Source organism: Muscardinus avellanarius, assembly GCF_963383645.1.
Source record: "Muscardinus avellanarius genome assembly, chromosome: 1".
Classification (NCBI taxonomy): Eukaryota; Metazoa; Chordata; class Mammalia; order Rodentia; family Gliridae; genus Muscardinus; species Muscardinus avellanarius.
The window spans coordinates 160,029,847-160,053,871 of NC_137786.1; the positions used below are offsets into that span (position 1 = coordinate 160,029,847).

General features: G+C 37.4%; 1 protein-coding gene across 1 annotated transcript in view; it reads right to left on the reverse strand.

The window, feature by feature from the left end:
• Window positions 1-24,025, reverse strand: part of FAT3 (FAT atypical cadherin 3) — a gene marked incomplete at its 3' end in the record, with an annotated part of 543,245 nt that overhangs the window by 342,157 nt on the left and 177,063 nt on the right. Inside the window, exon 2 of the mRNA XM_080689108.1 lies at window positions 19,554-19,868. Within this exon, the coding sequence (XP_080545234.1) occupies window positions 19,554-19,868 (315 nt within the window). The remainder of the gene's footprint in view (window positions 1-19,553; window positions 19,869-24,025) is intronic.

Consider the following 24,025-nt stretch of genomic DNA (forward strand, 5'->3'; position numbering starts at 1 on the left):
AAATGTGAACATTTTGCTGTTTAACTGAGTACTGCATGACCCAAAGAGAACCATCTGGGACTGGTTCTCCATAGGAATCACAGGCAGAGTAGCTCCCTAGTGCACAAAGTGTTGGTTAATAGCCACTCTTGTCTTGACAAAGAACCTAGGATGCAGAGAGGATTAAAGGTACAGAGGGGAAAGAACCATTGTTCAGTGCAGATCAATAAGAAGGAAGTACTACAAAAATTTTAACAAATGCCGGGGGGGGGGGGGTTGCTCTGACAGATGGAACTTCTCTGTCTTCAGGGATACCATGCTGCTCATTTCTCACTCCCAAGCCTAGCAGGGTGCTTGGTGTGGAGTTGGTTTTCCATAAATGACTATTAAATTATGTAACTCATAATTAATGTACATATGAAAACATAAGAATACCATCAGCTAATTAAAGGCCAGAAAATATTGCTTTTAGTTCATTTATAATGAATTTCTAATAAACCTAATCTGTAAGGAACATAACCCACTGTTGTTTTTTTTTTTTTTTTAACATGCTACAGATTGAATGCAGGGGCATTCTACCTCAGAGCTAACCCCCAGCCTTATTTTTTTTTCTTTATTTTTGAAACAGAGTCTCATTAAGTTGCAGAGGGCCTTACTAAGTAGCTGAAGTTGGCGTTTAACCTGATCCTCCTGTCTCAGCCTCCTAAGTACTAGGATTACAAGTGTTCACCACCAGACCTGGCTAACCCATTTGGTTTTGTTTAATTTTTTTATTGGTGCATTATATTCATATATCTAATTCACTGTTTTTTTTATATATTTTTATTTGGAAACAGGGTCTCTTAAGCCAGCACAGCTGGCTTTGAACATGCGTGATCTTCCTGTCTCCACCTCCCAAGCGCAGGGATTACAAGAGTGCGCCACCACACCCAGCTAACCCACTGTTTTTAATTTCATATTTATAGTAAGGTTTGTAGGCATCTGTCTCTACTTTTGCCATATCATAAATAAAGTATATGAGTGTTCCACTATTGTGAAACACCACATAAATTACAATTGGCTGCAATTATTATGATGATTTCTATTAGCAAAGACCAACTCCCATATTTCTCCTATTTATGAAAGCAAAAGGAATTTCCCAAATAATTACCGGCTCCCTCATATCAAATCACATTAAAATCAAACATAACACAGTGGCAGCTTCATAGAGGTAGAAGGGTACTTTGACACTGTTTTAACCATATCCAAGACTTTTCCATTTTAGTTAACGTTAAAACCTGGCACAGAATTAATGCATTGATGTTGTAAATCCCAAAGCACTTTAGGAACCTAGGATAAACTGATTTTTAAGAAGACTAATGACTTCTTAATTTTCCTTTATGAACACTTATGAAATCTCTAGGACTAGGTATATTCTGACAACTTGCAAACTGTGTCAATATAAAATTTCTTTTAGTTCCTCAGAGGCAGTGTGGTTCTAGAGATGACATTTTACAAATAGTTCAAATGTCAAGTGGAAGTTTAAACAAAAGCAATTAGGAGAATTTCAGCCATGATTAGATTTCAGAAAGGCATAAGAGCCTTTAGCTACAAGAAGGAATTCAGAAATCCCTGTGCAATATCAGAGGTACATATTATTTATTAGCAGCACGCCTTCAATCATTTAGCATTTCCTCAGAGCATTTGCTATGTGTGAAGTACTGTCCTTGAGATGTAAAAACCATTGCCTCATCCTTTTCCCCAGTGCCTACCACAGTGTTTGGCACCCAGTAGGCACTCAGTAGACAATGCTGAAAGCTGAATAAATGAAGAAAATAAATATCAAAGAAACCTTTTCTCCAACTTTGAAGAGAATTATAAATTATTTCTTTACAATACAAATGTCAATGCACCTTTTGTATATTATGCAAAACATTTGAGGCTGCTTCCTTTAGTGGCAGTTTGGAGGTTGGAAAGTATGAAAAATACAATAGAAGAAAAACTAGAAATCACTGCAGAGAGAAACTTAGAGTTTTCATTTAACTCATAGAAGTCAATGTAGACAGAAAAAATGCAGTTGTCTAATTAATTAAATGAAAAGCTTAGCAAGTTATGGCTTGTGTCAAAAGGTGTGCCATGCCAGGCTGGTGATGCACACCCGTGATCCCAGGACTTATGAGAGTAGGACAGAAGGATACATGTTTGATGAGAACAGCCTCAGCAACCTATTGAGATTCTCAGCAACCTAGCAAGATCCTGTTTCAAAAGAAAACAAAACCAAAATTAAAAAGAAATGGTGCTATGCCTTGGAGGTAGAATATTCCTGCATTCAATCCCTACTAGTGAAAAGAAAAGGAAAAAAAAAATGATATGCCATGTTCACTTTAGGACAAGAAGCCACCAAGCAGGAGCATTACAGTACTTTGAACAATTTGGAATACATGAACAATCTAAAGACAAATAAATTATTGGAATCCAATAGGTTCTGTTATAGTCAACAGTCAAATGCGTGCAGTTGATAAGATTTATTCAACAGGAGTCTCATTAATAGACATCTCATCTATCTTTCTAGGATTTTCAGAGTGGAATTTTGATATAGTTTATTTATGATAATTTTCCTTTAATGGAAATGGGTCAGAAATGTATGGTCCCACCTGGTGTTTATACAGAGATGGCTTTTTCTCTAGTGCAATCAGTCCAGGTGGGGGTGGGGAAAGCAACGGCCTCTGATCTCAGAATTAAACATGGCAAAACATGGCCACTGCCTTGGCTGTCTATTCAGTCTATGGGAGGAATCATCTTAAAGGTCACCCTTTTAGAGCCTAGTGATTTGCAGCCTACTTACTACAATGTCTCAGCAGACGAGAAGCAAAAAATGAGAAGGCTGAGCCCTGGAAGAGAGAGGTGTACTAGGAAGAGAAGTGAGTGCTTACAAGCAGAGCACAACGGAGGAGGCACAGTAATGCCACATCTGATGGAACTAGACAAAAATTAACAATCCCAGTGAACACCTCAAATCCATGGCAGTCTATGTAATTTACAGAGCCAGTTCAAAATTAAAATGCAAAATCACGTTCAAAAAGGGTGAAGAATTTTCAGATAGTGACCAAAGAGCAACAAACCAAGCATGGGGCCCTTCTAAGAAAGGGGTTTTATAGGACTGAATAGGCTGTGGACTCACAAAACTGGCTCTGCCTGCTTCATTCTGTTTAGAAGAATATATATGAAAATTAAATGACACATTTGAAACACTTGGGGAAGTGTTCCAAAAATATATAGTCTCTGCTAAGCACGATGGCACTTGCAATTGCAGTACTTGGGAGGCTAAGACAGGAGGATTCCAGGTTTGTGGCCAGCCTCAGCTACTTAGAGGCCCTCCACAATTCAGTGGAATCCTGTTTCAAAATAAAAAAAATAAGGCTGGAGGTATAACTTGGAGGTAAAAAGCCCCGAATATATATATATATATATATATATATATATATATATATATATATATATATATATATATATATTTTTTTTTTTTTTCTTTGTATTCATCCCACAACACAAAACCCTACATCTATAAAGGCTTATTAAATCAGAGTAGGATGAAATCACAAAAAGCACATATAAATATATATATGGTCTCTTTTTGTTTATTGTTTGGATATTCAAACTGTTAAACTTCAGTTAAACTTTGGTTATATGGGAAACCACATATATTTAATTCCTCTCTATTGGGAGACACTAAATATGAATGAAGTTTTAAGATGAAACTTCAATAGGAAGCTCAGATTTCACCCCCAGATCCAGGTTTGTCTTTTACCGTATGGACAAACTGGCTGCTCTTTTAGGCCCAAGAAGTTTCCTATTTCTTTGTATTCCCCCCACAACACAAAACCCTAAATCTATAAAGGCTTATTAAGTCAGAGTAGGATGAAAGCACAAAATAATTTAAGCCATTTACTAGCTATTACAACCCAGCAGAGCATTGATAGAGATCTATTGTAAACATCTCTAATAATTTCTAAACATATGCAGGCAAACATAAATCCACCCACTACATTTAATTAAGTATAAAAGTGAGAATTCGGAGACCCTGATTATCAGTGCCTGCTTTATACCAATTTCATTTCATTGAACACTAAAAATACTTAAATACTAAAATTATAGGGCTATGTCTAAATCTAGTTTCCTAATAAACCATTTTAATAAATATTCCTATTTTCCGTACATGAACATCATTTCTTCAACAGAAAGCATTCCTCATCGTGACAGAAGACAATTTAACTAAGTTTAAAAAATGAACTATTTAGCATGTACACAGCCAAGATGAAGTATGTCTTTATAAAACAGGAAATTTTACAGAGAAGAGATTACTTAAGTGGTAGGAGGTAAAATTGGATTTGTCTTGCTTAACTTAAATATCGGCTTTGGCGACATATTTAAAATGGTGCACTGGCTAAGGCCCCACATTTTCTGCCTGCAATAGTTTGTTCCTAATGTGACAGATTTATTTTACGTCTCCTCACTTGTGTTCTCAGATGCTTTCCTTTCTAAAACAACCAATAAATATCATAACCATATATTACTGTCAGAAAAATAATCCTATAAAACCCCTAATATTATTTACTTAATCCCTTCATTTTGAAGCTGCATGGCAGTTGCAATAGGTGTCAGCTGATGGAGAAAAAATTCTTGTCTGTGAGGTCTTCTAGGGCAGGATGTTTGTCTAATTCATTCTTGTACCCTCGGTTCCCAGCATAGTACCTTTTGTTAGGCACTGGTACCTGCTATTAGACATTTATACAACATGAACACATAGCTTTTATTGAAGACTTTCAGGGCACTTTATCAGACTGATTGTCATCAGTTTTTAAGAGAGAATTTTAAAAATATACTTCTATTGGTACATTGTAATCGTGTATCATAATGAAGTTCAGAGTGATGGAGACACCATCCACATAGCACTTCCATCCAGCTCTCACTCTACGCCATCTTTCTCCCCATAACTGACATTGGAACTGTCACTGATAATTTCTTATACATGCATATGTCAATGCAAGTGTTTCCTTCATCAAGTCTCCTTCCCACAGAGCCCACCATCACTCCATTGGGGTTTCTTCTCCCTTATTCTAATCTCTCCCTAGCTTCCACACACGAGAAAATTTATGACCCATCACTTTCTATGACTGGATAATCTCACTCAACATAGTATTCTTTAGAGCCATCCATTTTCCTGAAAATGACATAACTTTTTTTTTTTTGCTGAGTAAAATTCCATTGTGTGCATATCCCGTAATTTTTTAATCTGTTCATCTGTTGATTGACACCTAGGCTAGTTCCATAATTTGGCTATTGTGAATTATGCTGCTATATACATAGTTATGTATGTATCACTGTAATATTCTGACTTCAGTTCCTTTGGAAAGATACCTAGAAGTGTTGGAGAGTAAGAATTCTAAATGCATTTAATAATTTCATTATATTCTAGGATAACTGCTTTAAAAATACATTAGCTTGTTTAATTTTTGCAACAATTTAATTCATGTTCTCATTTTACTTATGGAGAAATTAAGCCATAAAAGTTAAGAACAGCCATATATACACCTGTAACTCCAGTATTTGGGAAGCTGAGAGGGGGAGATTGTAGGTTCAAGGGACAGCCTCAGCAACTTAACAAGACCCTCATCCTCCTCCTCAAATCCTGTTTCAAAATAAAACAGGGCTAGGAAGTATAGCTCAGAGGCAGAATGCCTCTGAGTTCAATCCTCTGTACCAAACAATACAAAACTAAACAAAACACAAAGTGAAGAAGCTGTCCATTGCCATTTGGCTGGTATGTAAATGAGATGGATCCCTAGTCAAGGTGACTCAATCTTTTTCCCAGGGTGAAATTCAATAAGACAGGTGATTTTCATGAATACTTGTTCTCAACTGGTTAAAGATAGAAGGAATTTTCTAAAATAAAAGTAATTAATTTTTACCAGAATTATTAGCATAGTTTCCCAATGAATACTATGGGTAAACTTTAAACGAGCAAATATTCATCTAAGAAGTATTAATAAGAAGATTCAGGGCTTAAGACAATCACATGGTAGAGATTATGTTATTTTAAGACATGAAACACAGAATTTCATAAATGAAAGATGAAAAGTGATGGTAAACATCCACGAAATGTAGATGAAAAATCCCAGCAACAATATGACTTACAAGCAGATACCTTTCACTGATCCCTCGGCTCAGGACCAAATCTAAAGGCTTCTTCTAGTTTTTAACATTTGTGTAGCAACCGATATTATGGAACAGATCTTCTTTCTTACGCCCCTCTCTCGTATTACTTGCACAGCAGCATTCTGTTACGGTTCTTTCATTTAATACAAATAGGATCCCATTTCAAATGTTGATGGCAAAAGTATGTATTAGCACTAAAGAGCATATTAAACTAAGTGCAAGGACATAGATGGGTTTCAGTAATGTCTAGATTGAACATTAGAAAGTCTTCATGATCAAGCCTATCAGAATCAGTCTGTCTGTCAGTTGGTGTATCAGCTGCTTCATGCACGTAAGCACTCTATAGCTCTTGAATTTACAACTCCAACATTCTACAACAACCAGTGATTGTCTCTGAATCCCAAAAATAATGTTTTGGAAGAAAGAATTTTCATCTTAGTGTCCACCTCATTCTAATTGGCTGAGTCAAGGAGGGAAGGACTGAGGGGTCAATACTGGAGGAAAAAGGCTACTGCTGTGGCATGTAGAATTATCACTAGGATTATTTAGAGCAAAGTAACTTCTCTGTAAAGTTCCAAGCCTAGAGCTCCTTTCCACTACACCCTGAAACTGTCTTTGTTTCTTATGTGTATCTCTTTTCCAAGTCACCAAGGCTGAATTTCTATACTGTCTCTCCCTCTGGTTTTCTTCTTTTCTTTCTTTCAGTGTCATTGACACTTTGACTGAAAACAAGCAGAGTTAGAGATGGTTTCATGATCTTCAATGAAAAATAAATATCATTTGTCACACCAGCTCCCCATTGTGGGCATCAGGCTGAAACATATTCTAAGTGTGGACAAAGGATGAAAGACTGTTACAGTCGATTAATGATGTCTGCCATGGAAGCAGGAAGTGAAGTAGCAGCACAGGGTCAGGAGATGATATTTTTTATTCTTGCTTCAACTTTGATTGACAGGTGAGGGTTCTGAAGCCTTTAGAAATGAAATGAACTTGTCTATTGCAATAAGAGTAATTAGTGGCAGGGATTGGACTTAAATCTAGACAACCCAACCTAACTACTACCAGTATTATTTTCAAGTATCATTTTTTTTTATTATTGGGAGATAGAAATATCTAACACAGGGAGGGAAGTTTTTAAAGCCTGAGAGATGGCTCCCTCTTTCATTCCCCCACAGTGCACGTTAGCCATGTCTGACTTAGATAACAGCATATATACAAGCCAATATGGCAGATATCCTAATCTTAAGGTGAATACAATAATCATTTAAGTAAAGTGTTTCTATTATTCATTGTTAGAAAACATAAATTGCCAAAGCATTCATGATGGAATGTGAATGTCAAATTTTCTAAGAAAAAATGTGTACATATATATTTTTTTAACAGTTAATATATTTTTTTGTAGTGGTAATTGAACCTAGGGGCATACTCCTCTGAGTTATACCCTCAGATATATATATATATATATATATATATATATATATATATATATATATAAAATTTTTTTTTTATTTTTTTTTATTTTTTGGGGGGGTTGGGGATGGAACCCAGGGGCATTTGACCTCTGAGATACACCCCTTTCCCTATTTTTTTATTCTTTATTTTGAAACCAGGTCTCACTGAGTTGCAGAGGGCCTCACTAAGTAGCTGAGGCTGTCTGCAAACTGCAATCCTCTGGTCTCAGCCTCCTGGGGTTACAAGCATGCACCACCACACCCAGCTATTTATTTATTTATGTATTTATGTATTTATGTATGTATGTATGTATGTATTTATTTATTTATTCATTTATTTATTTATTTATTTATTTTGGTGGTACTGGGGTTCCTGGAAGCCCTTCTACCTCTGAGCTACACTCCCAGACCTATTTTTACATTTTTATTTGGAAACAGGGTCTCCTAAGCCAGCGTGCGTGGCTGGCTTCGAACCTGCTCGATCCTCCTGTCTCCGCCTCCCAAGCGCGGGGATTACAAGTGTGTGCCAACACGCCCGGCTTATTTTTTGTTTTAAAACTAGGTTTTGCTGGCCGGCATGTTGGCACACGCTTGTAATACCCGTGCCTGGGAGGCGGAGACAGGAGGATTGCGCAGGTTCGAAGCCAGCTGAGCTGGCTTAAGAGACCCTGTTTCCACATAAAAAAACAAAGTATAAAAATAGGTCTGGGAGTGTAACTCGTGGTAGTGTAGCCAGAGGTAGAAGGGCTTCCAGGAACCCCAGTACCACAAAAACAAACAAACAAACAAAAAAAACAAACTAGGTTTTGCTAAGTTTCTGAGGGCCTTGCTAAGTTGCTGAGGCTGGTCTTGAAACTGCAATCTTCCTGTCTCAGCCTCCTAAATTACTGGGATTATAGTTCTGCACCATTAGGGTTGGCTCATTTAATCTTAGTAGCAATACAATTCATTATTTACTATAACCACTCACTTATTTTTTTCTTTTCCAATATTAGGCACTTAACTCAAGGGGTATTCTGTCTCTGATTTCTACTCCAAACCTATTTTTTTTTTAATTTTGAAATAGGTCTCACTAAGTTATCTTGCACTGGCCTCAAACCTGAGATTCTACTGTCTCAACCTCCCAAGTACTGAGATTACAGGTGTGTGCTTCTAGATTTATTCATATTTTCATAGAGGAAACAGGCTCAAAAAGTTTAAGTAACTTGCCCAATATTACATAGCTAAGAAGTGGCAGAGCTGAGATCCGAAGGCAAAGACTCAGGATTCTAGCATTCAAGTTCTTGAGCACTACTCCGTGTGGCTTCTTTCCTTGTTAGGGTTATTGTGAAGCCTAACAAAGACTATGCATGGCAAAACAGAAAACAAATACTTGTCATTTTGCTACAAATTTGTGAGAATGCTATCAATAACTCACCCCATGTTAGATTTGCAATTTTATTGTTAAGAGTTCCATATGCTTCCCTAGAAGAAGCTACCTGGCTATAAATGAGATTTATAGATCTCTAAAACACTTATAAATTTTATAAAAATTTCAGGCTAAGTACAGGATGGGTGTGGTGGCACATTTGAGAGGTGGAGACTGGAGGATTGCGGCTCGCAGACAGCCTCAGTTACTTAGTGAGTCCCTTCACAACTCAGTGAGACTCTGTTTCAAAAATTAAAAAAAACTAAAAAAACGGGGTATAGCTCGGAGGTACAATGCCCCTGGGTTCCATTCCCAGTATCAAAGAAAAAAAAAAAAAAAAAAAAAAAAAGAAGATGCTAAGACCAAAGCCATTCACAGATGACAGAAATGACAAGTTCTAAAGGTAAATGATGAAACTATAATTTATCCTGTAGTAAGTGTTCAGGTAGCAATTTTCAGTCTTTTTTTTTTTTTTTAAAGGGTGCTTCTACAAGAGCGGCTATAAAAGACTGAAGCATGAAAATGAGAAAGACTCTCGTGAGATGCAGATTTATGAAACACACTGAATGCAAGTCAATACTAGCTTCCCTGTGGCCTCAAAGCCGTATAAACACTCCTACAGGACATGAATGCATCTTCATACATCATGTTCCCGAAGTCCTGAAAAGAGTGCAGCAATGCAATGCCGTATGAGACTCTGATCAAACTCCTCCCCTTTTAGAACTACCCTTAGAAATTACCAAATTTAACCAGATCACAGGAACTATCAGGAAAACAACATACACCCACATTCTAGCTAAAGCTCAGGTGTACGTCCTCCAAAAACTGGTAACATTTGGAACAATAAAATGATTCTTGCACCGAAGTCAGTGGCCTTGAACTGCACCTTGTGTTGCCATAGTACTCTCAACTGGGTGGCATAAAACAATAGAATTTCACTCTCATACAGTTCTGGAAGCTGAAAGTACAATAAATAAATAAATAAATAAATAAATAAATAAATAAATAAATAAAAGCAGGATATCAGTTCTAGGAAGGGATCTTTCCTAGTCTTTCCCTAGCTTCTGGTGATTGCCGGTAAGACTTGGCATTGCCTGGCTTATGACACCAAGGATCCAGTCTTATGCCTCCAACTGTAGTCTCTGTTTCTATTTTCTTATGGTTGTCATTGGGGCTCAGGACACCATACCCCAAAATGTGGATCTTTGGCACACTCTTTCAAGCGGAAAGAAACAGAAAACTATAGAAGCAGAAAAGTCCCTCAGATATTCTCTCATCCTCTCTTTCTTTTGGAAACCATCATGTGGCAGGTATACTGCTTGACACTTGGACGGAAGGGCTATTATCCAAAGTAGCCAAAAGGAATTTAAAGAAACAGGGCTTACTTGCTTCTCACATTTCTTACCAACAAGCCGTACCACTTTCTGTCAATCATACTTTTGTATAACTGTGCTTTCTTGAAATGGGAGGATTGTGGTGTGATTCCTGGACAGCCTCAGCTACATAGTGAGGTCCTATGTAACTCAATGAGACCCTGTTTGAAAAGAAGAAATAAAAATAGGGCTGGGCTTAAATCTAGACAACAGTAGGGCTGAGGGTTTAGCTCAGAAGTAGAAGGCCCCTGGGTTCTACCCCCAGTACCTCACAAACTAGGCATTCTTAGGTTTGCCTGTGTCATGTAACACTTTGTACAAATAAATTTGCACGCTTTTCTCTTATTTTCTTTGCATTTTTGTTAAAGGAGTCTCAACTATGAAAGTTGTAATGGGTGAAGAAAAGTACACTATTTTTCCCTCTTCACTGTTTTCTGCCTGTATCCAAATTTCCTATACTTTTGAGGACATCAGTCACTAAAATAGGGCTCACTCTTATTCTATATGGCTTTACTTAACTTGATTACATCTAAAACACCCCATTTCCCAAATAAGGTTATATTCACAGGTATGAGGTAGGAGTCAGAAATTCAACGTATCTCTTGGGTAACATAGTTCATTCCCTAACATACCTGTAGAACAAAGAGTGTACATAATCATCTGAAAAACTGTCCTGGACACTAAGTCTTAAGATTATTAATGGATTCATTGATTTTACCTATTTTTTAAATTTAACACTATCTGCTTTTAGCATTAGGACCACTAAACATACCAATACTAGCTCTGCACTGATTTGTTTCATGACTGTGGAAGCCATCCGCATGCTGAGAACCTCAACTTTCTCCCAGGATTGTGGTGATCACAAAACGAGATGGTATTGAGCATATCACCATGGCTTGTGCACTGAGGGAATGGGTGTGCTGGGTGAGGGTTCAGCTTCCCACCTTCCCTTCATTGCAGGAGCTAGGCAGTATCTAGGAGTTTTCCTAACAATGGCATCCAAGAATGGAGAGAGGCAGGCAGTAGTTTCAATTAAAATGCACTGTTTCCTTCAGAATAGAAGAAAGTAATAAACCAATGTGGTAAATTACTGCTGTGGAAATAATGCCCAGATAGAAGAAATAAAAGAGAAATTTATGACCTTAATCAATCTCCTTTTTATACATAAATACATTTCCATCATTCCCTTTATTTATGTGACTTCATCACCCTCCCAAATAATTCTCAGTAATTTCCAGCAGTAGCCCCCCCTGACAGCCGTGCCTGAGAAGCAGGCTGGCTCTCTAGGAACACCAGCCTTTGATGCCAACGGCATGGGAGATAGAACATTACCATTAGCCTCAGGAATGACAAGCGCTACAGCTCCCAGGAAGTACCTGAGCATCTCTTCACCCATAGCTGGTTCCCAGGCAGGGTCAGAGCATCTTTTCTCTTACACTCTTCTCATTCATCTTCTGCCTGCTCATTTCTCTCTTTCTTCCACCAAAGCTCCCTATCCCTGTCTATAATTTAATTTTGTTAAAATATAACACCTAAAAATCTTTTTCAAGTGACAATTATATTAACTCAAAGTTCAAAATCTGCTTTTAATAGATGGGTTAAAACACATGCAGTTGTGTAGCTAAGAGTCCTCTCCTTTGTGACTTGTATTTAATTGGTGTTCAAATTATTTCCTGCAACTGCTGGTCACAACAGTTCCCACTCAGTTGAAGTCTCACGGTTCTATGATGTACCTAAAGATAGTTATGGGGACATTTATCTAAGTCACCAGGAACCTCCCAGTTCCGTGGGGCTTGTAAATACACTGCATACTTATTAGGAATGCCAAAGACCTCCCAGAGCCTTTATCTAGGTCCACGACTGCAGAATCCTTAATTGAGGTCAAAATTATCTCTCCCCTTCCACCTTTATTCCAGGAATAAAACAATCCACATATTTATCCATCAGAAGGCTGACATTAAGTAGGAGCAGGATTTCGAGCTGCTTAAGCATTTCAAGGGAATAAACCCTGAAAACTCTCAAAATAATCTCTTCATGCTGTTTTTTGGAGAAAGCTGCTCAAAACAGATTCCACTGAGAATTTTGTTGCCAGCCAAATCCTCTTCAAATACTAAGTACTGAGAAAAAGATAACTTCATAGACATTTATTGTGTTTGAAGTTTTGCTATTGTTTGTTGTCTTTTTTCATAATGGATTTGATCTCAAGTATTCACAGGGCCTTTAGAGTATAAGGAACCTGGAGGCAGAGGAAAGGGAGAAGTAGTTTGGATTTCTTCCTTTTTCTGTTGCATTTTATTATTTATAATAATGTGTATGCACATACATATATACATGCCCTTTTAAAAAATTAAGAATACTATCATGCCTCCATAGCCAGCCATTTATTTTATATAACATGCTTTGTAAAGAGCCATAGGGATTAGGGTCCTGTGAAATAGTCCACATTAGTTCAGCTGTTCTCAATGGGGGAATCTCCTGACAGGGCGGGGAGGGGGAAATTTAACAATGTATAGAGATATTTTAATTGTCACAACTAGGGGTAAGGGGGACTGGCATAGAAGGGGCCAGAGATGCTGCCAAATATCTGATTATGTACAGGACAGCTCCCCACAACAAAGAATTATTCAATCCAAGTGTCAATAGCATCTGAGTTGAGCAATTCTAAAATCCATATTTACATTAATAAGAAACATCCAAACCAAGCAACAGGAAGGCAGCCCAGGTCTACTCTAGAAGGGAGAATTCTCTTCTTTGCTGAATGGCCCAACATAACCGAGCCCTGTCCATCCCCAGAAGCCCCTGCCTCTGCCCCCACCCTCCAGCCCGCAGTGAGTTGATCAAGTGAGGAAGCTCACAGCCTCCTCGGGACATAAAGGCCCGTGGAGAAGTTCCCTTTGTCCTTGTTCACTTGGAGCACATTCATATGGATGCAAAGGTCACAGCTGAATTTAAATAACCCCCTGTGATAAATCTGCATGAGCTCCATTTGTTCTACTGGACTTGTTGGATTAAATGAACACAATTTAATGTTCTATAGGACAAGGCCTCCTTTCATGGCTGAAAGAAGGAGCAAGGGTGATTTACAGTTTCATACATACTCATTTGCTATATTATCTGCTTTGTGCCTGGTACTTATGAATATCAACTCATCATCCTGCAGCCATTTCTACTCATTCAGGGGAACAGGAGAATTTAGTTTTCCACTAGAAAGGGCCATGCTATCAAAAAAAAAAAAAAAAAAAGAAAAGAAAAGAAAAAGAAAAGAGAAATAAGAGATAATAACAAAATAAAAGATTCCCACAATATTCCCTCTGAAGAAAAAAAAACTATTTCTACCCTTGTCCCTCACCTATATATTTTTAATCTCTGTCATTATACACAAAGTAAGACTTCCTTCTGATTTCCTAGAAAAGATGGTTTACTAAGCGGATTACTACCAAACAAACCTGTGCATAAGCACAGGGCTCATCTTACTTAGAGTAGCAAATTATTTTGGAATATTCCAGCTCTCTTAAGAGCTAGTACTTTTTAAATAATGGTATAATAAAATTGAATCTTTTTATTCATCGAAGTAGTTCTAAATTCTATTTAGTAAAAAATTCTGCTTGATTTTATATACTTGAAAATAACATAAGTGCAGAAAAACATATAACATCTAATTTTTTATTTGCTACAAGTTTAGAAATCTATGTAAAATTTTGCTCATGGACAGTTAAAGACATGAGGTTTCTATTTTTTCTCCACATCATAAAACAGGGAGCGTAAGCAAGGATATGAGATTCATCTGGGGAGTGGGTGGAGAGCACACTTTGAATTCATAGTAAATTCCCAAAATTCTAGCACTGTAAGAGTGTTAGGATAATTTATAAAGTTGTTCACCTTGTTCTCAGGTGTATCTCCTAGCACCTAGTTACATCTTTTATTTTCTTTAGGTAAATTAAGTTCGGAGCCTTGCTTTCCAGGGTCCTGAGGAAACAATATCAGAATCTCTTGGAAACTTGTAAAAATGCAAATTCTCAGGATCTACCGCAGAAATGGGTAGTCAAAGAAGTTCTTTAGAGGATTATCAGGCTGCAGTGCAGCTTAGATTTCTCTGGTATCATTTTTACTAATGTTAAAACTTGCCTGTTTCTGTCTTATGTCATATATCAAAAGGCAAGGTGCTATTATTTAGAGTTGGTTAAAAACTAAGGATGCAAGATTTTACTAATAATGCCATCTCATTTTAATAGGAAAAATGTCTACACCCAAAGGAATCAATAGTTAAAGGCGGGATTTTAGGTTGTCCTGTAAGAAACACACTTTTGAAGTTTTCTTCCTTCTTAAATGGCCTGGGAGAGGGGGAGGCCACCCACCCACATATGAAGCACATTTTACTCAGTTTCTTCGCTGGATACTGCCAGAAGTAACAAAAGGCTTCATCAGAACTCAAATGCAGGTGGAGGTGTCCATGAACTTTGGAGGGACATAGGAACTATGTAAAATAATTTAAAAAGTTCAAACTGATAAGAAACCACTAGAAGATCTGGATTAAGCAAGGATTCTGTATATAGATATAGACTCTCAGTACAACATATATTAATCCTGCATCTATGTTTAACAGAATGAACCGGATCTCTATTATGTATGCTTTTCCATCTAAAATAATTATTTTGAGAAATCAATCTCTCAGAAGAAAGATTTTATAAAAGACGTTTCAGGACCTAAGTATTATCAAACCTCCAACCAAGATAGATATGCGTGTGTGTGTGTGTGTGTGTGTATATATATATATATATATATATATATATATATATATATGTATATATATATAGTTGGCACTTTTATTATGTTACAGCACTCTAGACATTTGTAACTCTTGTAAAATCCCTTATCTAATGATATTATGCCTTTCAAACTAGCTTAAATAGCAACATATGGGCTTCCAAGGCCATCTTAAGGAGTTCATATGCTCTGTGTGATTACCTGGCTTCTGTCTCTACAGATTAACACATTCTTCAGGGTCCACTTAAGTCCATGAAACTCCTTTTAGCCACCCACCCTGCTCTGAGATAGCCTATTCACAGGTTCTGCTCCACAGAGTTCAGCCATTTATTTTAAAAATAATTTGTGTTATAAAAGTTGCCTTATATCATAAGTGCAATGGTCATTTTTCCAATGAGACTAATTCCCTATGTACAGACATTTTCTTCTGTGATATCACCCACCTCACCAATACCTGGAGCCTAGATATACATCATGTACTTTATAAAACTGAATTGAAGATCCTAGTGCTACAGACCACATACTAAGTCTAGGCATCATTGCCTTTGAAAGACATCCTCCTGAAAAGATGGTAGAGTCCCAAAGCTGTCTTCTTACAGTTTATGTAACCTTTTTCTAGTGGGAAATATGGGAGGGTGATAAGAATAATAATAGCTAACATTTACTGAGTGATTTACCAAATGACAGCATGCTGGCCCTGGCCTATGTAGTTCCACACTTTAGACTAAAATAAACATTCTAAAGTTCTAGAGGAACTTCTCAAGCCTCTTCTCGAGCCCCCAACTCTTCCTGGATGATTGATCATTGAGTGGCCTACTAGGGTTTCTTCACTGGAAGTAAATGCTTGCTTACCCATAGAAATGTTAGCACCAGCTGTTGGTGTCTCCTCCTTAGAACAGTGGGTTCATCTCCAAAAGCATGCACCAACAAGGTTTTGAGTGAATTCAACTGTGCAGCTTGGAGTTAATAAGAGATCTTTATACAGGCCAGAATAAACCTCACAGCATTACAAGTTTTAGTTTTCTCCTTAGCTACAAGAATTTCTGAAAAAGTATACAGGCTACTTATTCTATATCATGCTAAGTCTGGTAGAAAAAAACAAACAAACAAATGAATCTTTGGGTAGAGAACAGAGTGTTCAATAGAAAAATTCCTCTACATTTTTGAGGCAGGGACATCTGTTAACTGCTACAAGATGTAGACCATAAGTATTGACATAACTTGAGTTTGCATTAATCATATTAATCTTTATTATGTGATGCTTTGCCAAAACCAAAACAAAACTGTACAAATTTCAGCCTTACCACAAAGAAAAGAATAAAAGGTCAGTTTACTGCAGTCAACATTTCAGCTGAAACACTCTAACACAGAGATCTTTCCTAAATAAATGAGTTATCTATACCTCCCACTATGTTACTGAAAAATTACAAACTGATGCAATTATTTCAAGCAAATAAATTTAAAGGGATGGGAAGAAATATCCCAAATGAAAGCTCCTATTAGGGAGTCCATGGAACTGCATAGGCAGCATAGAACAGTGCCCTGGATGAGAATTTCACTGAGACTCACAAAACCACTCTGTGAGTCTGTGAGTGGTTCTGTGAGTCTCCAATCACTTAATTCTTCTTCACTGACCTCTCATGAGTATAGGGTGGCATCTTCCAGAGGACAGAGTGACAACTATACTCTGCCAACTCATGGCAGGTGGGCCTATTTATATTTATATTTTTAAAATGTGTTTTAGTTCCTAATACAAAAATATAACCCTAAAAAAAAAAGAAATAGGCATAGAAATTATATGAGTCCTAAAGAACTTTTTATTTTACGAACAGCTTGCAAATATCATGAGATTAACTTTTCATGATGACCCCTGTATTATAGACAAGATTGTTCAGAATTTCCAGAAAAAAACTGAGGTCTAAAGAACCTAAATGATGAGGTTATGATAAGGGTAGACAGGATAGGGTGCCAATACTGGTAGTGGGGTTTCACTGTGCAAGGCACTTGGGTCAGCACTTCACACATGCACTCCTAAACACCTTGCGACAATATTCCATCACTGAACACTGAATGTTAGAAAGGTTTGAAATCTTGCCCAAGGTCTAAAGCTGGTGAAGCCAGGATATTTTGGTTAGTCAGTTTTCCCTGCTGTAGTTTATGGTTCTTACCAGCTAGGAAGTGCAGAGCCAGGATCTAGAACTTAGAAATTTTAACCCCAAATATTACTGCCTCCAGGAAGCTCCCTGCAACTATCATTCACCAAACCCAAATAAATGAGTCCCTATTACAATAAATCATTGCATGCTTTCTATACATCAGATTCATTGATTCTTTTGTTAATTGTATTCTACTTCGTGTCCCTGAAAGCCCTTGACCATATCTTAAGCTTATAGCCTTTATTTATTAGATCTTATTATAAAACTAATAGGCACAACAGATGCTTAGTAAATGGGTAAATGGATAAGTAAAATTCATTATTTTCTTTTCTATATCTGAGAACTACAAAATATGCTGTATATGTATTTAAGACAATTTGACAAATTAGATAAAAATGTCATCTCTTTCATAAATGCTTTTAAAAATATGACAATGACAGAAATTACGAATATAATTAAGGCTAAAATTAGGCAATGTAGGCCTAATTGTTATAACACAGGGATTTCTAAAATGTCATGTGCAAATTTTTAAAGGTTGTATAAAAGGCAGGGTTAGTGATATCAGTGTACATGTTGTTCTCTGCACATAATGTACAGTCTGAGTTATTTACATCTTATCAAAATTATTATCTAAAACAGTTGTTATTTTTAATTTTAGGTCAAAAATGGAAAAAGACACTTGAAACTTTCCTTTTGCAGTGTTTAACATGAAAAATGCTGAGTCACCACTCATGACATGAGTGGCAACAGGATCAGGATTGGAGACACAGAATTGAACTCTAGGTACTTCAGACTCCATTGGGTAACAGAGTGTGAAGATGTTGGTATCATCAATTTCTTTACTGGGACTTTTGAAAATCATTGTCTGTGTCTCTCTGTCTCTGTCTGTCTCTCTCTTCCCTTATCCTTCCTATTACATTTATAAAGTGTTTAAATTTGCTTATGTATCTCCCATGCCATGAAATTCTTTAATACAAAGAAAAAGTAAACCATGAAGGGCTTCCTAGCCCAGTTGGAGGTTGGCTCCTTGGGTGCATAAGGACTTTACCCTGCTTAGTGTGTCTCTGAGGTCAGCCTCCTGTTCTTTAAGTCCTATCCTTCAAAGTGAGCCTCAATCAGACTGCTAGCTGATGACTACCCTTGTCTTACAATAAAACACAAGTCAAATCCTGATTCTACACCATGAGTCTGCATAACAAAATCATGGTATAGCCAGAATTAGAAAAAATCTGGTATTCTCTTCAAATTATATTAACAGGAATCTGGCATTTATAAAACATGTAGGATCAGCTCTATGTTTTTCTTCTTTTACAAATAAAGGCAGGAGAAGTAAATACAACTCTACCAACAGTTCATCAGGAAAGCTGAGTCTATCTGCATCAAATATTTACCTAGCTTAATTACTTTATCATTATCAATTCACTGGCCAAGGGTAAATCTAATTACATTATTCTAAATTTCAATGAATTATACCTATTCATTACAACTCTTACTGAGCATTTTACTCCTTTTCTCAGATATAAAAGTGACAGATCACAAGAAAGCAGTGAAGCCCAGGTAACTCCACAAAGCATGCTTCCAGTTTATGTCTCTTTCTCAGAATGCATTCCACCAAACTCCACACCTGGGCCCCTTTCTTAGGCCTTAGTCACCAAATTACATATTTGTTATAATCTTTAGAAACATTCTTGAGCAAAAATTAGAAAATTAAAGTTTTGCATATTTTATGTACAGAGTAGAACATTGTAAGTTCTTTTGAACATTGATGCTCCACTGATAGTATAGGAATCACAAGATATCTGGGACTAAAGGCTTAGGTTTTAAGGAGAATCTTTACAGAAAGCTAGACTAAGGCCAATCAAGGAGACATTCCTACAGGTAGCAGACCTCACAAAGCAGTTCACCCAAAGATGCAAAATGGGCTAGTTAAGAAAGAGAAGGGGTCAGTCAGCAATCTGAATGCCCTTGAAGTCTATTTTATTATTACTAATCAAGAAAATTGAAGGGTTTCTCTGCAAACCTTTGATTCTTAGTAGATCACCTCAGTGTCAGGTGAAATTAATATGCACTGAAAAAGAAGAAAACTCACCTCTCCAGAAACTACCCACAGAAAGGAAAATGTTCTTCTGTAGACAGTAAGATAAACAGGCTGGTGCAGCAAGGATTAGAATGATGAATTAAAAAAACAGACTACCAACTTTAAAAAGTCATGCAAACATTCTCTTACCTGTTTTGATATTGATGGAAAAAAAGTTCTGAGGATTCCCACTTGTAATCCTGTATGTCAGCTTTTCATTGGAACTGGAGTCAGGATCCTCAGCCTGGATCTGAATGACAGATACATCCTTGGGAGAATTCTCCATGACAGCAGGATAATATATAGGTTCCGAGGTCAGTGGAGCATTGTCATTCACATCTTCAACTTCGATGTAGACCTCAATCGTGGAATAGAGTGGAACCACACCCCGGTCTGTGGCATACACCGTCAGCCAATAGGACGCTGTGGTCTCTCGATCAAGAATGTCTGCAGCAGTGATGACCCCTGGGAGAAACAGTGAGAGTGTAACTGATAAAGCCAATCGAAGACATTGCATCAACAGTCACAACTTCCTGAGGGCTGTGCCACATTATCTTGGCATGTGGAAAACAAAAACCAAATCTATAAGATGAGACTAAATAAAAATGTCATTGTTAGCCTGGTATGGTGGTGCATAACTATCATCTCTGTACTTGGGAAGTGGAGACAGGAGCATGGGTTCAAGGACAGCTTCAGTAACTTAGCAAGATACTATTTCAAAGTAAAAAAATTACAATTGCCGGGGGCTCAGGCGTGGTGATGTATGCTTGTAATTCTAGTACTCAGGAGGCTGAGTCTAGAGGATCCAGGTTTGCAAACAGCCCTCAGTTACTTAGGGAGGCACTCTGCAACTTAGTGAGACCCTGTTTCAAAATAAAGAATAAAATTGGGCTGGGGATATAGCTCTGAGGTAATATGCCCCTTGGTTCAATCCCTAGTACTGCAAAAAAAAAAAAGAGCTGGGAGTACAGCTCTGAGGTAGAAAGACCCTGCCTGAGTTCAATCTCTAGTACTAAAAAGAGTCATGTCAATTTTTATTATAATAAATATTTCTTTTATTTGTGAAGTATAATTTTATTCATAATTATTTTATTTGAAAACAAACATCATACACACACATAGTCACAATGGAAAAATGAAAAGACAGTGGGCCAGGGGTCAAAGCATTGAGAAATGGGTACCTTATCAAATCAGTATCTCCATTTGACATGATACGGAAATGATTTCCTATGCAACTAAAAGCTTCTCCAGGGTAAATCATTATAAATTACTATGTCTATTCATTCTCAAAAGTGAAAAAGACCTTTCAAATGTTCTTTTGCCTGTTAGAATGGAAAATATTTTGCCTGCAAGGATGTAATTCTCCTCCATTCTATTTCCCTGAAAATTGAATGTCACAGTTATTCCACAACAATCAGAGAAGTCATATCAACACACTTTCTAAATGAGTTTCATCCCCCTCAAAAATGCTGCAGAGGGCCCTAAGTAAACCCTGACCCACTTTAAGAGATGCTCATGGACACTCACTTTGAATGAGGTCACAGAAGTGCCTGATGTGCTTCCTCATGCCTTTCCTATTTCATAGTTGAAACAAGTGCAAGCCAGGAAATCAGATATCTCCCAGAAAAGCCAAAAAGAAAACACTGTGCTTTTGTATGTTTTACAGCCCTCACCCAAGTCACTCTGCTACAGATATTTACTGCCATGGGGGCAGGATTATAAGCAATGTCCATCCTGATGGGAAACTCTGGGCCTTAGCCTATAGAATCTCTAACAGTCAGATGTGCACAGTAGGTATGGAAAGCACCTAAATCCTTATACCATGACAGGCAGCTGTGAAAGGAGTCAAGAATCAGCTCTCCAGTTGTGCCTATTTCCTCTATCCTCTGTATTTCTGTTGGACTTTTGTCTACATTGGGCACTTAATATAGCATATGAAACCTGCATAAGCAAACTGCCAGTGTAGTGATTGGGAGGGGAGAGAAAAATCTGTCTAGAAACAATTAGGGTGAAATATTCAGTTTCCTAATTCTCAGAACAGCTAAAATATTCAAAGCGAGAAAACCTGATTGATGCAGATCAACAATGGATCAACAACTCCAATGCTGTTCACCAAAGAATCCTGCATAGTGATAATCCATGAGAAAATAGACACATTGTAGAGTCATAGGGGATACTGACAAGTCAGAACAGAAATGCCAAAATGGAATTTGAAGAATAGATATCAGATAGTGAAATCTGGAGAAAAACAGGAGAAACAAAAAAGCAATGATTATATAAACACAACAATATGTGTTCACTGACTGAATAACAGACAGTTTTATAAACTGGGTTGAGATAGTGTACAATGTCAGTATGACATTAACATCCAGAGAAGGCAGGCTCTGATGGCTGGGGACAGAGCCAGGTAGGACTGCATCTGTGAGTACAGGACACATTCTTATCACAGACACTGGGCAGTTTGGTGAAGCCACACACCACTAACACTCATGGGTTGTGCTGCCACCCAGGAGAGTGGGGGATCTTCAAGTCATGAGATCAGGCAGTCTGTAGTGTAGAGGCAGGTATGGGCTGGATGAGGCACACAGGTTGCCAAAAATGCTCTTAAGCCATCAAGAGGCACTTCTTGAATGACACCTGTCTATTCAATTTGTAGACATCTACCAAGCCCTGTGCAGGAAATTGGAAGAGGAGAGGTAAATGAGAGGGTCTGTGTCCTCCAGCCACTCATGTCCTGCTGGGAAGACAGGTCTGTAATGAGAAGATGCCCAGGCGGCCAACAGCCAGAAGGACTTGGTTTCATCTCCTTTAGACTCATGCACTGGGAATGACAAAGAATCTAAAACTCAGAGATGTAAGAAAAAGGAAATAATATTTATGGAGGATCTATCGTGTGCCACGACACTTGTGACATGTCTTTTCTATAATATAAATGCTATAACTCACTTTTCTAGATTAGATCACCAAAATGAATAATTTGCCCATGGTCCCATAGTAGAAGAATATGGACGGTCTGCTTAGAATGTTCCAGTTTTAAATCTAGAATTCAGAGTTGGGTGTGATGGTGCATGCCTCTAATCCCAGTACTTGGGAAGCTGAGAGAGAAAAATTGAAGGTTCAAAGACAGACTCCTCAACTTAGTGAGACTTTCAGCAACCTAAGGAGATCTTGCTTCAAAACAAAAAATAAGATGGGATTAGGGGTATAGCTCAGAGGTAGAATGCCCCTGGCTTTAATCCCAAATCTCTCTCTCTCTCTCTCTCTCTCTCTCTCTCTCTCTCTCTCTCTCTCTCTCTCTCTCTCTCTCTCTCTCTCTCACACACACACACACACACACACACACACACACACACACACTCTAGAATCCATTGTTTCCTACCCGTTGGACCCTGGATCAGGCGCTCAACTCAAACACATCTAGATTTCTCATCCATCTCTCAGTGTTATGCTGATCACTAAATATATGGCAAATGTTCGGCAAAATGCTAATAGTAAAATACTTGCAGCATAGTAGAGGCTGAGTACCTGCTCAAACAATGTGAACCAATTACATTATTACAACAAACTCTGAAAATAGTAACCATACCCCAAAGCAGAGGACAAGCCTAAGAGGCAAGAAGCCTGGGATGAGATATCATGTTAGAAGTTTTCCTTTCTCTATTCATGTGTTGTTTTGGCACCATCTTTGTGGTTCAACAATGATACACCTTTCCTTGAAGGTGTCTGGTCTTTTGAGGGAATAGCAAAGTAAGGCTACCGAAAAGAAAACAGGACTCCATAAGCAACAAAATAAGAGGACTTGGATCAGCTTTATTTGTCATCTTTCCTAACCATCTATTACACATGTGTACATGTGCACACACGCACACATTTGCTGTCATGGATTGCATTATGATCGCTGGAAATCACGTGGTTCTCTTTTCTCCCACTTATCAAACTGGAAGATGTAATAATGTGCTTTTTAAATGATTTTGAGAAGTCCTTAGAGGAAAATCATTCACTAATACAAATTAAAATATTTTGTTGAAATTTTAATGTTTTTAAATGTAGAATGAGACATGTTTCCTAAAAACTAGAATGATCTCTCATTAAAATAAAACAGGAGCATGGCTTTATGTATCAGTAACTAGAGGTGAGTCTATAAAAACACATATCTGAAGTGTTCAGACATCACTTCTCTATAATGCAACAACTTGCAGAGAAAACCAAAAGAATGCCTCTGAAATGTTATCACAAAATGCAATCATGTCTTCATATTACCTATCTTAACACCACCAATATCAAGTGATATATTTCTTAACCTCCATTTATGCTTTTACAGATAATGATGAACTACTTGGTTACAACTACAAATGTAAATCCACATGACCTTTTCTATCAAGCAAAATTCACTTTAGAGGTTGAGCAAGGATTGCTAAAATTGTATCATGAACCTTTAATCTATGACAACTACCATGTATTATTCATTACTTTTATAAGAATCCTAGGTATTTAGCATGCAATGGACTGTATGCATCTAAAATTAAACAATCTGATAAGTTTTGATGTCCAAAAAACTATCACCATAATCAAGATATCAAATATATCCACCATCTCTAAAGTATCCTCTCAACACTTACTGT